Raw genomic sequence first — 15,249 nt, forward strand, 5'->3', positions numbered from 1 at the left:
CAAACTTTGAAATGCCACATTTTAAAAGGAGTTACAATTATAAAAGGAAAAAGAAACAGTTTCAACTGTCAGAGTCATTATGATAGCCTGGCAAGATCAAAGTAAGGAAAAATAGAATAACACTGGAGGTCTGATCTGATAACTACACGTGGCAGATGTGTATTTTTTACTCTTCACCCCCGCCAACCCCCAAATGCTCGGTATGGGGCAATAACATCCACATCTTGAACTTTAGAGTTCTAATAGATTCATTCCCACATGGATTCATTTCTCATAAGCATCAAATTACTGATATACAAGATAAGTCCGTATTATATAACAAGTATTGCAAAATCATAGACTGACCCAGATCTTTAGCATCCTTCTTTGATAGAAGATGTGTATGAAGAAAACCTAAGAAGCTAACACCAAGAATGTACAAAAAGGCATTACACAATGTTACAGAATCTTGTCTGAAAAAAAATTTGTAAAACATATCCAATTTTAAATAAACAATAAAATCAGCAGACTATAACAGATCATAAATAGGGTTATGAAAAGATCACAAATATCTTAAATTAGAATTATAAATGGGTAATTAGAAATACTTAATTGTTTTCAATGTTAAGAATCAAACCCAGAATTAAAAAAGAATCTTTTTATTTCAAAGGTTGCTTCTTATATTGAAGCTCATATTAAAGCAACAGTACAATGTTCATAAAATATAAGTGTGATGCCGTAACATTTCTTACATGTCAGAATACTGATATTCGTATGTATACTAAAATAAGAACTTTAAAATTGTACAAATAGATACATTAAAAATGACATAGAAATAGGGCGCCTCTCACTGAAACAAGACAGTTATATCTGGCACATATTAGTTTAAGATGAAAGTAGAAGCAAAAAGATTTACAAGAATCAGCAGTAACAAGATTGATGCTCAAGAGACATAATTGTACATTGTATTGTACATACATTGTATGGGTTTAAGCTGGCTGAATATTATATATTTCAAGTTTAAAAATGCACTACATATAGAGTGTCCATAGTTTAAGGCGAAATTACAGCTCAGAACTGTTGTCCTTTCTAATTTTGTGGAAGCATCTTTGACAGATTAAAAACAAAAAGAAGAAAAAAAAAGAGTTCATTGTTCATGACACATAAACAATTTCCCTTCATTGTGAGTTCACCATTAAGACTTCCCCTTCTCTTAAATATTTTGTATGCCAAGTGGTTTTTCTCTAGCCAAGTTGATAAACAACTTCAATATTTGCCTTTTTGTGAGAAAAGGTACTTCACAGTATTTACCACTTTGATGTCCTTGCAGTTTTATTAAATGTATCCTCTCTGTAAAACTTTGCTTGTTTTAAATGAGCCTTTCCTTGATTTAAAAAAATACCTGTTTACATATCTTCTAGATTCCTCAGAACGCCAGACACAGTTCTTAAGGCCAAATTTGTATCGTTATTGTTAAGAGTCGTCATCAAAAGTGTCTTTGGAACCGTACAAGTCCGCTAGTTTCTTAAACCGAGGGCCCCAGTTCTGTAGGTAGTCATAGTCCAAGTCTGAATCTGTGGTAGCCGACTCTAAGGAGCTCAGGGACCCAGCCACGGAGCCCCTGCCTTCGTAACCATAGATCTGGATGGAGTCATACGGAGGGGCAGTCGGGTCATTATCCGCCTCCTGTATTCTCGTGTTGATGAAGTCATCCACATCCACGCTGTTGGGCGCTGGCCGCAGCCCAGGTCTAGGCATGTACTGATACTCAGGCTTGATGTCTTTGCGAGGGATAAATCCATTGATACCATCAGGGTTCTGGAGGGTGGCGATATCAAAGGCTTCTGTGTCTTCTTCCCCACCGCCCTCGTCATCATAGGTGATGATGTTCTCACGGACATCTTCTTCCTCGAAGACGATGAGTGGTTCTTTCTTTTGCCTTCTCAGGGTCACGAACAACACTACAATAACTACAGGGAAAGACAAAGAAAGGAAGCAAAGGTTAAGTCCAGTCTTCTGGGGTTCTCTTCCCAGGGGAACTCTGCTTACCTTAAAGCATGGCGTACACAGGCTTCAGAACAGGGACCAGTCTATGAAATGAGTGCTTTACCTAGAATCCTCAAAGATTTGCAAAAGCTACCTGTCTCTTCCTCTGCAAAAACACTGCCAGGAAAATATTATTATCCAAACAAAGTGGCAAGTTGGAACTATGGTGAGCTTTTTACAAATCAATCTGATACTATTTGGAAGTCATTTCCCAAAGAATTAGGAAGATTCTAAATATGTCTGTCCGTCTGCAGCCTCTTAAATGTGGGTTATGCCTGTCTCTTTTTGCAAAGGAAGGCAGCTGCCTCTCCAAAGTTTACAAATGAGGACACGAGAGACTTGAGGTCCTGTTCTAAAAGAGGTTGCAAGAGCTCTGAGGTGAGGCCAGCACTGAACCCACTACACCTTTATAAGAAACTGTATCATAAGCATGGCTAGATTCTCTTCAGACCACCATATAGAAGAGAGGTAGCTTATAAAGACCCCCAACAGACAAATGACAAATTTTCTCTATTTGTTTGAACAGAAAACAGTGTCAGCTGAAACTCCAGATGAAACCAGTTATTGTCTCTTCTCTGAGAGAGGGGATTCCACCAAACTCAGGCCATTTAGGTAAGTGAGCAGAGTTGCTTACAAAGAAAGCTCAGCCACTGCTTCATTCCTCTGGCAATCCCCCCCACTTCCCCATAAGAGGCTTCTACAGTCTTTCATTGGAACACATGGGCTTCCCTGGTGGCTCAGTGGTACAGAATCCACCTGCCAGTACAGGAGACATGGGTCGGGAGGATGCCTCAGAAAAAGAAATGGCAACCCACTCCAGTATTCTTGCCTGGAAAACTCCATAGAGAGAGGAGCCTGGCATGGGGTCACATGGTGTCTATGGGGTCATAAAAGAGTTAGTCACCACTTAGCAACCAAACAACAGCAACTACATACTCAGCAAGACTGCAGAAAATGTTTGTGACTGAACTTGGCAAGTGACCTTACAGCCTCTTTGGATCCACCATCACTGTGAGATGTAGAATGAGGGTGTGCACTTGCCTAGACTCTGAATGACTTCCAGTGCTCACTAGGCAGTGTTTTTCCCCTGTGCCTAGTTCCTAACAACACCTTCACCAGGATCACTCCTTTTCATTTTCTTTGCTTGGATAACTTTTAATCTTTCATCACAAAAATCCTTCCTCATATCCCATTCTGATACCAGACAGGACTGCTGGTATCCATTCTATGTATCCACCTGGCCATCACCATGACACGTGTTACCCTGTTCACACATCTGCCTCTCCCACTCGATGATGAACTTTTCAGAACATTTCTGTTTTCTGTCCCCTCTGCTTGGACTATCCATCCATCCCAGCCCCTTTCCTCAGATAGAACACTCAGCATCTGATAGGTGTGTTACATCCTCCAGGAAGATGTCTCTACCTTCCCACTCAATGTCAGGCACTTTCTACTCTTGTGCCCCCACTGCCTGTTATGTTCATATCCCCAACATGGTGCTCACCATGTGCCTCTGTATTTATCTGCTCATGCCTATTTTCCTCAATAGACGATAAACTTTTTGATCACTGAGATCTTGTATAATTCTGCTCTTTATCCCTCTAGGCTGAACACAGGGCCTGGTATCCTGAAAATACTCATTAACTATTTGCTGAATTCGACTCGTTGGCTCTTCCCTATGCATCGAGGATCCATTAATTCATTCAGTAGACAACTAACCATGATGGAACAAGTATAAATTGATGTCTGATATACTTAGGTTTGAATCCTGACTTTTTTGTCATGCATGAGTTCTGAGACTTTGCGACTACTGATGCAATCTTCCTGAGGCTTTCCTGCTATTACAGAGTAAACTATAGATGGGATGACGTGCGGAAGAGGGGCACAACTCAGTGGGCAAGTGCAGGGAAAGCTTCTCCCAGGTCCCTCTGAGCTGAGGCATATACCCAGATATTACATATGACAACTGGGGTGGGGGGTGGCGGGGAGCCAAGATCCAGCTTCAGCCGGGCCAATGTTCATCCAGTTCCTTGAGTCCTCCATAGACCGTCTTTGACGTCACAATTACTCTTTCTACTTCTAACTCTTCTCATTCTTCTTGTAAGGCAAATGGTTGTTCATATACTCTATCTCTGCCTAAATTGCTCTCCTGAAAAGTATTCTGATGTTCTACCTGGGCCTCTGTTGATGCCCCCAGATGTATTCTGCTAGCAGTCTGGTGATGCCAGCAGTTTGCTCAATACAAAGTTCCCCCAACTCTGCTCTAATGCTTGTTTAGTCACCTGCTCCCCCTGCCATACCCTGAAATAGATGAGCAGGCAGACACCACTTCTCTTTTTGTCCCAACTTGCACCCACAGTATATAGCACATATAACTTGGGAAATATACGTGTGTCAAGGATGGGCATCTGGTTGAAAGGCCCTTCCCACGGGTGCCCGGGGAGATCCCTTACCCAGGAGAATGACGATGCAGGCAAGGATGGCGATCAGCGCCCCAGTGCTCAGGCCGGCGTTCAGGATGTAGGCTTCTGCGTTGCAGGACAGCAGCGCCCCGTTCACATCACACCCACAGACTTTGATGGTGAGGGTGTTGGTGCTGCTCATGGGAGGGATCCCGCCGTCACTGATCACGATGGGCAGGAGGTACAAGTCCTGCTTCTGCCGACTGAACCCTCCGCGCCGGGCATACACCCCCGCGGTATTATCTGTGGGAAGAGGGGAGACAAGGCTCACTTGGAGAGCAAGGCCAGGGAGTCACAGCCTTCGCCCTGCTCCGTTCAGCTTGGCTGATCTGAGCGTGCTCTTCTCACCACCAAGGCTAACAACCAGAACCGCCCCACTTGTTCTTTAGTCTAGACATCTATAGAAGCCACTGCCACTTGGCATGACAAAGATCCCTGAGTTTTGTCCCATCTGGAAACAAAATTCAGAAGTTGGCTCTTTTTTATTTTGTCAATATGAATGCTTTCAGTGGCTGGGCACCATTTTCTGTTTGAGTGTGTGTCCTTTTCCTCAAATACAAGGACGTACGGGCTTCATTGTATCCTTAGTGAAGGATACAATTAAATAGATAGGCGAGTGTGCACTTTCCCAACTTCATGACAAGCCTTTGGCCAGTTTTTGTTAGTTTTTTGAGAGATTTCTAATCCACTCTCAAATCTTGCCCAAACTACAAACCCACTCATAAGTCCTAAAGGGAAATGTTATCTTTAAAATGAAAATATTTTATAAACCTAGCAGCAGGTTTACAGTTCCTCTGAAATTCAAGCAACATCAGCCACCCAGTTGAAAATATCATTCCTGCTTAAAACAATGATGTTTTCTCTGTTGCTTACACAACACAGCCCACATCTACACAGTGGATCACCAGATAGTTCCCTGATCTAGATTTACCTTGCCTTCCAGCCTCACGCCTGCTGTTTCCCGCACACCCAGTTCAGCCTGCTGTGCAGAACTTAATGATCGTTCCCCAGCACACCATATTCTTTGTACTCCTTGACTTTGACCCTTTGCTTTAAAATGCCCTCCGATCCACCCAAAGTTCCTTTAATCATGACAAGTGAGTTTCTCAAGCCTCAAAACTGAATCCAAAGTCTCCTTTCTAGACCTCTCCCCCATCTCCATTGGGACCCAGCACGCTGTACATTCCTATAAAAATCAGTCTCCCACTCTTCTGTCATTATTTGTTGGCATAAAATACTTGGTTCTCCCCTAGACTGTGGACTTCTGGAAAACAGGGGCTGTTATCTGCTGCATCTCAGTCCCTCCAGTGCTGGACACACAGCAGACATTCAACAAATATTTGTTGAACAAATGTCGTAACCATGTTTTGGGAAAGGTTTCACCCAAGTTCCAGATGTTGGTTTTCATGTATTTCTCAATCTTTTGTAACCTATTCCCAAATGCTTCCTCATCATGTTTTCTGCATATCTCTACCCGCCAAAAAGATTTTTTCTAGACCATATGCTCTGCACTTGGAAAACATTGCTATTATAAAACAGTGGAAGTTTTGAATATGCTCCATCAAATTACACAGACACACACACACACACACGCTCAATATGGCATGCCTCATTTTGTGAGGTTGGAATCAGTAATTTATAGCAAGGTTATGACCAAGATGATGGCCCATTGCTTTGAATGAATTGATAGTACCATGAATTAGCTCTTGTGGTAGGAAAAATTATCCTAGAACCTAAAAGCTGAATTCATATGTTTAGGTTAAAGAAATTGTAACATAGTCTGTGTGAGGTAAAAAAAAAAAAAAAATCTATACCAGGTTCAGTCTCATTTAGGACTGAATAGATATTTTGAGTATTGCAGAAGCTAAGGTGTATGCGCTGGCTGGTTTTTGGCAAATCTTATTAATGACAGATCTTCTGCCCTTTGCTGCCAATCTCTCAATCAAAACAGGGCAGAACTGCCAGCCCTCTTCTCTATATTTTCTGAAGTTTGTGTGATTAGCATATATTGCTCTTATCACTGGAGAAAAATTATATGTACTACGAAAAATCATGATTTTTTTTAAAAGCTGGTCAAATAGAATGTAAACTTAACATTCCATTTGCTAACTGTTCTTTCCTATTGTAGGCTATACCATTGTTCTATGCTTAACAAACACAAAAAAACTGACATATATACATAAATTACTTCAAATGTTACTTTTTCCTTCTCATAATTTTATTTGAATTCAAGTAAGACTTTCACAAATTAAATGTTAAAACATTTACTGTATTTTAATGATCTGAAATATCACAAATGCCATGCCATCATGAATAAAAATAAATATGAAAAAATTTATGAAGAAATTAATTAAATTGCTTGGTCAAATATACCTCTCTGATATGAATGACACCCCCAAGAGATGTCATCTATTGAGTCCCATCCTGTTACCCATGGAGAAGTTTGGTGGGAACGTGACCTGAGTGTTTTTATTTTTCTTTAAACCTGTGGAGGCCATGGCTTAAAAATCTACTCTTCAGTGTGCAATCCATGCAAAGCTGTACCTCCAGATGACAGCAGGCTGGCTTACACATGGAGGTAATTGAAAATCAAACACTAGTGGAAAACATGTATCTGAGCAGGACACCAGCCTGTGAATTCAAGATGTTTCATATTCCGAACAGCTGAGTCCTCTCAGACACACTGAGACTATGAAATGAAAGCTCATCAAAGGACCCAGCTGACTGAATCGTTTATTGTCTCTGAGTGATTCATCAGTAGAATCTCAAGAACTTTTAAAAAATGTTTCACATATGGATTTTAAGTTAGTTTGAGAGGTGGAAAATAAATGGACTGAATGTCTGTTCCTCGGCATGGTCCAAACACATGCTTTAGAAGGAGTCATTTGTCCTGCCAGAGCCTTACTTGTTCACCTTTAAAGTGAGGACACAAGTTGACAGCAAGCATGCCTCATGGGGTTCCAATTAGTAGTAATAGTTGCTCAGTCATGTCCAACTCTTTGCAACCCCACGGACCCCGCCAGTCTCCTCTGTCCATGGGATTTTCCAGGCAAGAATACTGGAGTGGATTGCCATTCCCTTCTCCAGAGGATCTTTCTGACCCAGGAATTGAACCGTGGTCTCCTGCATTGCAGGAGAACTCTTAACCCTGTGAGCTACAGGGAAGACCTGGGGTTGCGATTAGGACCAAATAATAAAAACCTCTGGTTGTGCTCTGGGCTGTGCTTCCAGGAAGCTCAGGAATCCTTCTATAGGAAAACCCGGCACCAGAATCCAGGTCCTCCAGAGCTCGTGAACTGGTGTGGAGTAGGATATGGCATAGTTAGACGAGAAGCATGTCTAACCAGACTAGCTTGGCACTTAGGTGGTTGCTGTTGCTTGAATGCATACAATATCCCCCCTTTAGATCTAGACATCAGCACCAATGGGGGGATGGTGCTGCAGGGAGGGCCATATTGGAGGAGACAGCACCATGTCTGTGATGGTCTTTCTTGTTGTCCACTCTGGTCACTGATCCTTTGTTAACAAAAAGAACCACTATAGGCAGGGAGTCCATGAAAAACAACTCTAGCAAAATAAATGGAAAATGAAACTGACAATAATAATAAAACCTCTGTAGGAAATCATTTTTGTATCCTAGGTTTGGCTACAAATTCTCTCATTATTTTAATTAGCCAGCTACTCTATATCCATCTTTGAGAGGGTCCCCTCAATTTCTGAGATGTACGGGTCACACAAGAAAAAAAATAAGAGCTTCTGTAAGACATATTTTCAGGGAAGTGTCAAATTGATTCCATGGTTAATAAGATGAGGCAGAAAATGACAAATGTTCTGTCAATTTTTAAGTTTTCATCAAGAGATTTCTCAAATCCTTCTCCTTTATTACTGTTGTTGTTAAGTCACTAAGCCGTGTCCAACTCTTTGCCACCCCATGGACTGCAGGCTCCTCTATCCTGCTGTCTCCTGGAGTTTGCTCGTATTCACGTCCATTGAGTCAGTGATGCTATCTAAACCTCCCCTCCTCCGCCACCCTCTTCTTTTGCCTTCAGTCTTTTCTAATGAGTCAGCTCTTCACATCAGGTGGCCAAAGTATTCTCTTTTATAAAGCTTCCAAAGAGCAAATCTCAGTATTTGGGCTCCAACAGATCTGGGTTTGAATCATGACTCTTCTACCTATTAATTGCCTGACATTTGGACATATTAGGTAAATGTCTTAAGTTGCTATATTCTCATCCAGGAAATTAATAGTTTTTAGGGTTAAATTTGATTCCATTCATAAAGGCACTTAGCACAGTGCCAGGCTGTTGCAGATGACCAGTAAATATCAATTCTTTTTTGGAAGTTCTCCTCTTTGTGCAGTAGACTAATGAGGAAGAGAAACATATTGGTAAAGAGAAGAAAGTGAATTCTTAGAAATGTCATTGCAGCCTTGAATGCAATTGCCTACAGAGAAGGGCGCTTCCTTCAGAGGTGGGAAGATAGTTCATGCTCTTCAGTTCTGGGTAAGGTATTTCCCATGGTAAGAAAATGTTTTTCAGTCACCTTGGTGTTTCATCCTGACACCTTATATTCTTCTCCCTGTCCACAAACATGGAAGCCTTTCCTTTCCACCCCGCCCCCACCTTAGGCAAAAACTTGCAAATGAGGTCATTAATTACTAGTATATGTCTTGTACAAACTGTAGTATTTCTATTAATGGTAAATAAATTCAGGTTTCAAATTTTTATGTCTACAACCTAGACTCCTAACTGGATGCTACTTTTATCTGCATACTTTGTGATTACATTAACAAAAGGTAAAAGTTCTTCATAATGATGGTCTCCATGGTACCGGTTTGGAGATGCAAACGTAAGGGCCATGATGATGATATCACCCAAGGGAGGGATATATACAAAGGATATTAAAAGGGAAAATTATGATAGGGAAGCAGCCTTTGATACGTCAACTGCACTGGGTGCCAGTCTTGTATTAGCCAAAAGAAAAACAACCAGGGCAAAATGGCAAACTCAGTCGTGTCTGACTCTGTGACCCCATGGACTATAGCCTTTCAGACTCCTCTGTCCATGGGATTTTCCAGGCAAGAATACTGAGTGGGTTGCCATTTCCTTCTCCAGGGGATCTTCCTGACCCAGGGATCGAACCTGGGTCTCCCGCACTGCAGGGAGACTCTTTACCATCTGAGCCACCAGGGAAGCCATATATGGGCATAGCAACCTGAAAAGAGGAATCACTGCAGCAAAGGATTTAGTACTTTCTGCTCTCATCATGATGTCAGAAGAGAGGATTGGCCTAAAGTGAGAGAATAGTGCCCTAAAGAGCATCTTAAGACACTCTTCCTTACCACTTCTTTTCCTCTGTCCCTCTCTGCTCCAAAGCTAAAGATCCCCCTACTGATCAACTTGATCAGAGATATTAATACTTAGCCTGTGCAGACAGACACTGTCTGCATCCTACTAGAGCCCATCTCTTGAGACTGCAAAAGATCTAGGCCAAGCCTTGCTCTTATTTAATTCACTTCTGACCTAAATCTACCTAATTTACCCTTTCTGCTCCAACCTTAGCAACAAACTAAATCCATCCACCCCATTAAAAGCTTCCACACACTTGAAGACAGTTATGCAGTCCCTAGCAGAATAATCATGATGTGATTATGTTCCTCTACTCTTGCCTGGAAAATCCCATGGATGGAGGAGCCTGGTAGGCTGCAGTCCATGGGGTCGCGAAGAGTCAGACACAACTGAGCGACTTCACTTTCACTTTTCACCTTCATGCATTGGAGAAGGAAATGGCAACCCACTCCAGTGTTCTTGCCTGGAGAATCCCAGGGACGGGGGAGCCTGGTGGGCTGTCGTCTATGGGGTTGCACAGAGTCAGACACGACTGAAGTGACTTAGCAGCAGCAGCAGGGTCTTTTCTACTTTCCTTATATATGTGGCAATAGCTCTATCAGGATAATGAAAAAAAAAAATATATATATATATATAAAGTGTGTCCCAAAAGTATTTAGTGAAGCTTCAAACTTTTAAAATTTCAGAAAGACACATGCTACAGAATTATTGTACAAAAGACATCATTGAAAAGTCTAGTTATTTAGAGTTTTTGGTACCCATTTACATTTGTGATTTTTGAAAAAATAATTTTAATTTTTGATGGCAGTATTTGTGACACCTTGAATCTGAGGGAGGGACTGAAATAATAGAAATTTCAAATAATGTTTTTAAAGTTTGCAGCATTAACTTTCTGAGATGACTAATGCTTAAAGGTAAACTTAATAGCTTCTGTATATATCTTTTATTGTCTTTCTAAACACTGTATGAGCCACTTATCTACCTGTAGTCATTGCTCATATTGAATATTTCACAATCTATGACAACTATTTGAATGTGTGTCTTCTCCAATGGACAGTAACATCCTTGAAGGCAAGAACCTTGCTTATTCATCTTTGTTTGGTCAGCAGTGTTTTGTGAGCTAGAAAAATAAACAGTTGAAGGAGGTTTCTGTCATTACATCCAGCATCCATTTGGCTTTTCCACACAGTCAGATTTTACTGACTTAATAGCTTGCCATCAGTTTCCAGACTGCCTATCTTCTCCCACTTTGTACTTTTGAACCCAACTTGATCATCACTGCCTCTATATATATTATAGATTTTGTTCCTGGAAAATATCATCTCTTTATCTCATAATTTTTTCTTATTATTTTGGGTGAGTCAGATTTAATTAAGTAACATTTATTGAGCTGCTAATATGTGCAAAACTTATTCTTTGTTACTTCCACCTACTTAACCCCAAAGAAATTTTGAACTATGTGCAACATTTCTCTTCCCATAGCATTTCCAGAAACACACACACCTTCAAAAACAAACCAGTATCCAGATGTAAAAAGAAATCTATTATTTTTCTAAAACTTTGGAATGATGGAAATGCTACAGTGAGGTAAATTCTATGAGACTAGCCTTAAAATATTAATGTAGAAAATTGTTTGATCCAAGACTCAGAAGGCTATGTCTCCCCTGTAAATGAAGGCCTACATCTTACAGAGGAAGGGGGATTATGATCTTTTAATTTTATCTCTGATACTGAGATTCAAAATTCAAAACACAACAAATAACACGGGAATAACTGCCTATGTGCATGTATATATGCACATAGATTTGATGCTTTTGAACTGTGGTGTTGGAGAGAACTCTTGAGAGTCCCTTGGACAGCAAAGAGATCAAACCAGTCAATCCTAAAGGAAATCAGTCCTGAATATTCATTGGAAGGACTGATGCTGAAGCTGAAGCTCCAATGTTTTGGCCACCTGATGCAAAGAGCTGACTCATTGGAAAAGACCCTGATGCTGGGAAAGATTGAAGCCAGGAAGAGAAGGGGATGACAGAGGATGAGATGGTTGGATGGCATCACTGACCTGATGGACACGAGTTTGAGCAAGGAGTTGGTGATGGACAGGGAGGCTTGGCATGCCACAGTCCATGGGGTCACGAAGAGTTGGATATGACTGACCTGGACTGAACTGACCTGATGTGTATAGGAGCATCTAAGTGTGCGCTCTTTGTTGGTGTCAACAGACTTTTCAGGTTGTAGTTTATCACATTCCTGAGAATCAACTCTCCTTCCACTTTTGTTAGAGGATAATTTTCTCTTGGTGATAGGGAGGGAGAAAGGAACGTATTTCCTGGTTTTAGAAAAGGAAAACTACCAAGGAATTCAGTGGGAGATAAACATTTAGGGTCTTTTAATGAGTTGAGAAATCCCAAGGGTTAAGTCACTGACCAGAGTGAACCTTGAAAGAATAATATATCTAATTCACCAAAAACCTATTTCTCCTTCTTTAAGGTTGAGGAGGGGGTGGGTTTCCAGACAAATTGTGTTCTGTGTTGGACAAACCACAGCAGTGAATTTCAGGCAGAAAAGGAACATAATTATTTATACAGTGAAAATGGCAGGGCATTAAAAGCCATCTGCCATTTTGATCTGCCAACAGAGAATCTTCCATATTGAAGCAATTAAGGGGGGAAAAGTCCCACAGAAATCTGTTTGATTATCTTTAAATTATAAAAGTGAAAAGCTAGAAGCATATTTGGATGTTTTTTGGTGCTGCTCATCAGAAAAAGAATTGTCATTCGTTTAGACCAAAAAAAAAAAAAAAAGAAGAAGAAAGAAAGAAAGATGTTTGCCAGCTGGTCTAATCAGGATGAATCTGTCTTGGCTATCTTTCCTTACCCAGCCAAACCTGCTTTCCATACAAACTTTTTTTGTTCTATTTTTAAAAATATTTTTAATTAATTTATTTTTTATTGAAGGATAATTGCTTTATAGGATTTTGCTCTTTTTTTGTCAAACCTCAACATGAATCACCCATAGGCATACATATGTCCCCTCCGTTTTGAAGCTCCCTCCCATCTTCCTCCCCATCCCCCTAGGTTGATGCAGAGTTCCTGTTTGAGTTTCCTGAGCCATGCAGCAAATTCCCATTGGCTCTCTATTTTACATATGGTAATGTAAGTTTCCATGTTACTCTTTCCATATATCTCACCCTCTCCTCCCCTCTCCCTATGTCCATAAGTCTATTCTCTATGTCTGTTTCTCTCCACTGTTGCCCTGTAAATAAATTCTTCAGTACCATTTTTCTAGATTCCATATATATGTGTTAGAATATGGTATTTATCTTTCTCTTTCTGACTCACTTCACTCTGTATAATAGGTCCTAGGTTCATCCACCTCATTAGAACTGACTCAAATGCATTCCATTTTATGGCTGAGTAACATTCCATTGTGTCTATATACCACAATTCTTCATCCATTCATCTGTCGATGGACATCTAGGTTGCTTCCATGTTCTAGCTATTGAAATAGTGCTGCAATGAACAATGAGATACATGTGTCTCTTTCAATTTTCGTTTCCTTGAGGTATATGCCTAGGAGTGGGATTGCTGGGTCATATGGTGCTTTTATTCCTAGTTCTATTTTTTTTTTTAATTTGATTTAATTTGATTTTTTAGCAGTTTAAACTTAACTCTGAATGTATCATGTATCAGAACTCATTTGATCTGCAACTTGGCACATATTAGATAATATACTTACAAATTTAATACATTTGAAAGTCATCTCTTCCTGGATCCAGACCTTAGATGTCCAATATCATTTTGTGCAATAATATAGGATGAAAGGATAAAGGGATGGAAGGGGTGGCTGATCTGGTACTGACTCCTTCAGAACTTTCCAACCGAGAAAGGGTTGTCTTTTTTAGCCTGAAGCTTACCTCATAACATAATCATTTTTCCACAATAATAACTAACCCCCAAAATGACTGAAGCACATTGCATGCCTTTCTATCTACTTTTTCCACTTTAATTCATGCATTTGGTCAACCCACTTTTTTTTTTTAAGTTTTGGGATGCCAGAGCTCGTATTCTAATGGGAGAGAGACAGAGAAACGTATGCTTAGAACGCAGAGTGATTAAAAAAACACTAGAGGTTAGTGCAGTGTTCCTGGAGCACAGAGGACGTAGCATCCAGGGATGGGCTGGGATGCCCAACAGAGCTTCACCTAAGAGACTTCATTTACTACGCGACTTGAAAGAGGAGGTATAATAGGCAGGGACGGGGATACATTTCCACAGAACAAAAGCGTGGGCATGTGAGAACACAGCGTATTTGGGAAAATAAAGATGGTTTGAAGTTTCTGGAGCATGGTTTACGGTAACAAGAGAAAGGAGATGATAGACCCAAAGTTTATGGGAAGTAGGTCATATCATTTCTTGCTCACTAGGCTATAAAGTTTCAGTTAAAGCCATAGGAAATGGAGACCCATAGGAGAATTTAAAAAAGAAAGACATTATCAGTGGGGGCAAGTTAAGTTACATGGGGGCACGACTAGAGTCAGCCTGTTTGGAGGCCGCCGTGATGGTTACAGCTCCTCTGCAGGAGGTCATGGACAGTCACTACCAAAATCACCTGCGCTTTCACGAAACAGCTAACTTTGCTGCATGTGCTTTAGGAATCTCCTGATACATGGGACTATATCTCACTCGCTGCTACAGCCAACATTTAATCTTTAACCCTTGCTCTTTCCTCTACATTTTATCATTATGTGGAATAGAGGTTTGGAAATTAGAAATATGAAGTTCAAAATCAGGATATTTCAATTTAATCTATCAATTAGGTCAGGGGTCAAAATCATACTATCTTATTATTAGTATCCAAAAATTGTGTTAAAAACTGAACATCTGTTTTTTAAAATAAAATTAAAATGGAAAGGAAGCTTCCTAAAATACACACAACACAAATCTTAATTTTAATCTAACAATCAATATTATGCTTAACAATAAAACTCTAGAAATAATATACCCATTAAATTAACAAGTAAAGCCATTATTATTGCTATTATTTAACACATAAAGCACAAATCTATGCAGTTTGTCAAAAAAACCCAATTTTTTTTTAAAAAAGATGAAGCAAATTGTCATTATTTAATTTTTATGTAGTTGTTTCCCTAGAAAACCTAGGAAAATAGCTGAGAAGTTATATTAATAACTTCTCAGTGTCCAATAATAAATGAACTAAGTAAAATAGCTATAGTTTATGCTAAAAATTGTCACTTAGAAAATATACATAATTTTAAAAATCTATCCTAGGACAGCATCCAAAATATAAAGTAGCTAGTCATTATCTTAATAAGAAATACTAAGAACAAAAATGAAGAAAACTATAAAATATCCCTTATGGTAATTAAAAAGAGAACAGATTCAGTGGAAACT

General features: G+C 39.9%; 1 protein-coding gene across 2 annotated transcripts in view; it reads right to left on the reverse strand.

The window, feature by feature from the left end:
* Positions 1 to 622: 622 nt before the first annotated feature.
* CDH11 (cadherin 11) overlaps positions 623 to 15,249 on the reverse strand; it is a 154,308-nt gene continuing 139,681 nt past the window's right edge. For both annotated transcript variants that reach the window (XM_061387410.1, XM_061387411.1), the window contains exons 12-13: positions 4,479 to 4,730; positions 623 to 1,949 (exon numbers count right to left, since the gene is read on the reverse strand). In XM_061387410.1, the coding sequence (XP_061243394.1) occupies positions 1,453 to 1,949; positions 4,479 to 4,730 (749 nt within the window). In that variant the 3' untranslated portion in view covers positions 623 to 1,452. The remainder of the gene's footprint in view (positions 1,950 to 4,478; positions 4,731 to 15,249) is intronic.

This window comes from Bos javanicus, chromosome 18, assembly GCF_032452875.1.
Source record: "Bos javanicus breed banteng chromosome 18, ARS-OSU_banteng_1.0, whole genome shotgun sequence".
In the NCBI taxonomy this organism is placed as follows: Eukaryota; Metazoa; Chordata; class Mammalia; order Artiodactyla; family Bovidae; genus Bos; species Bos javanicus.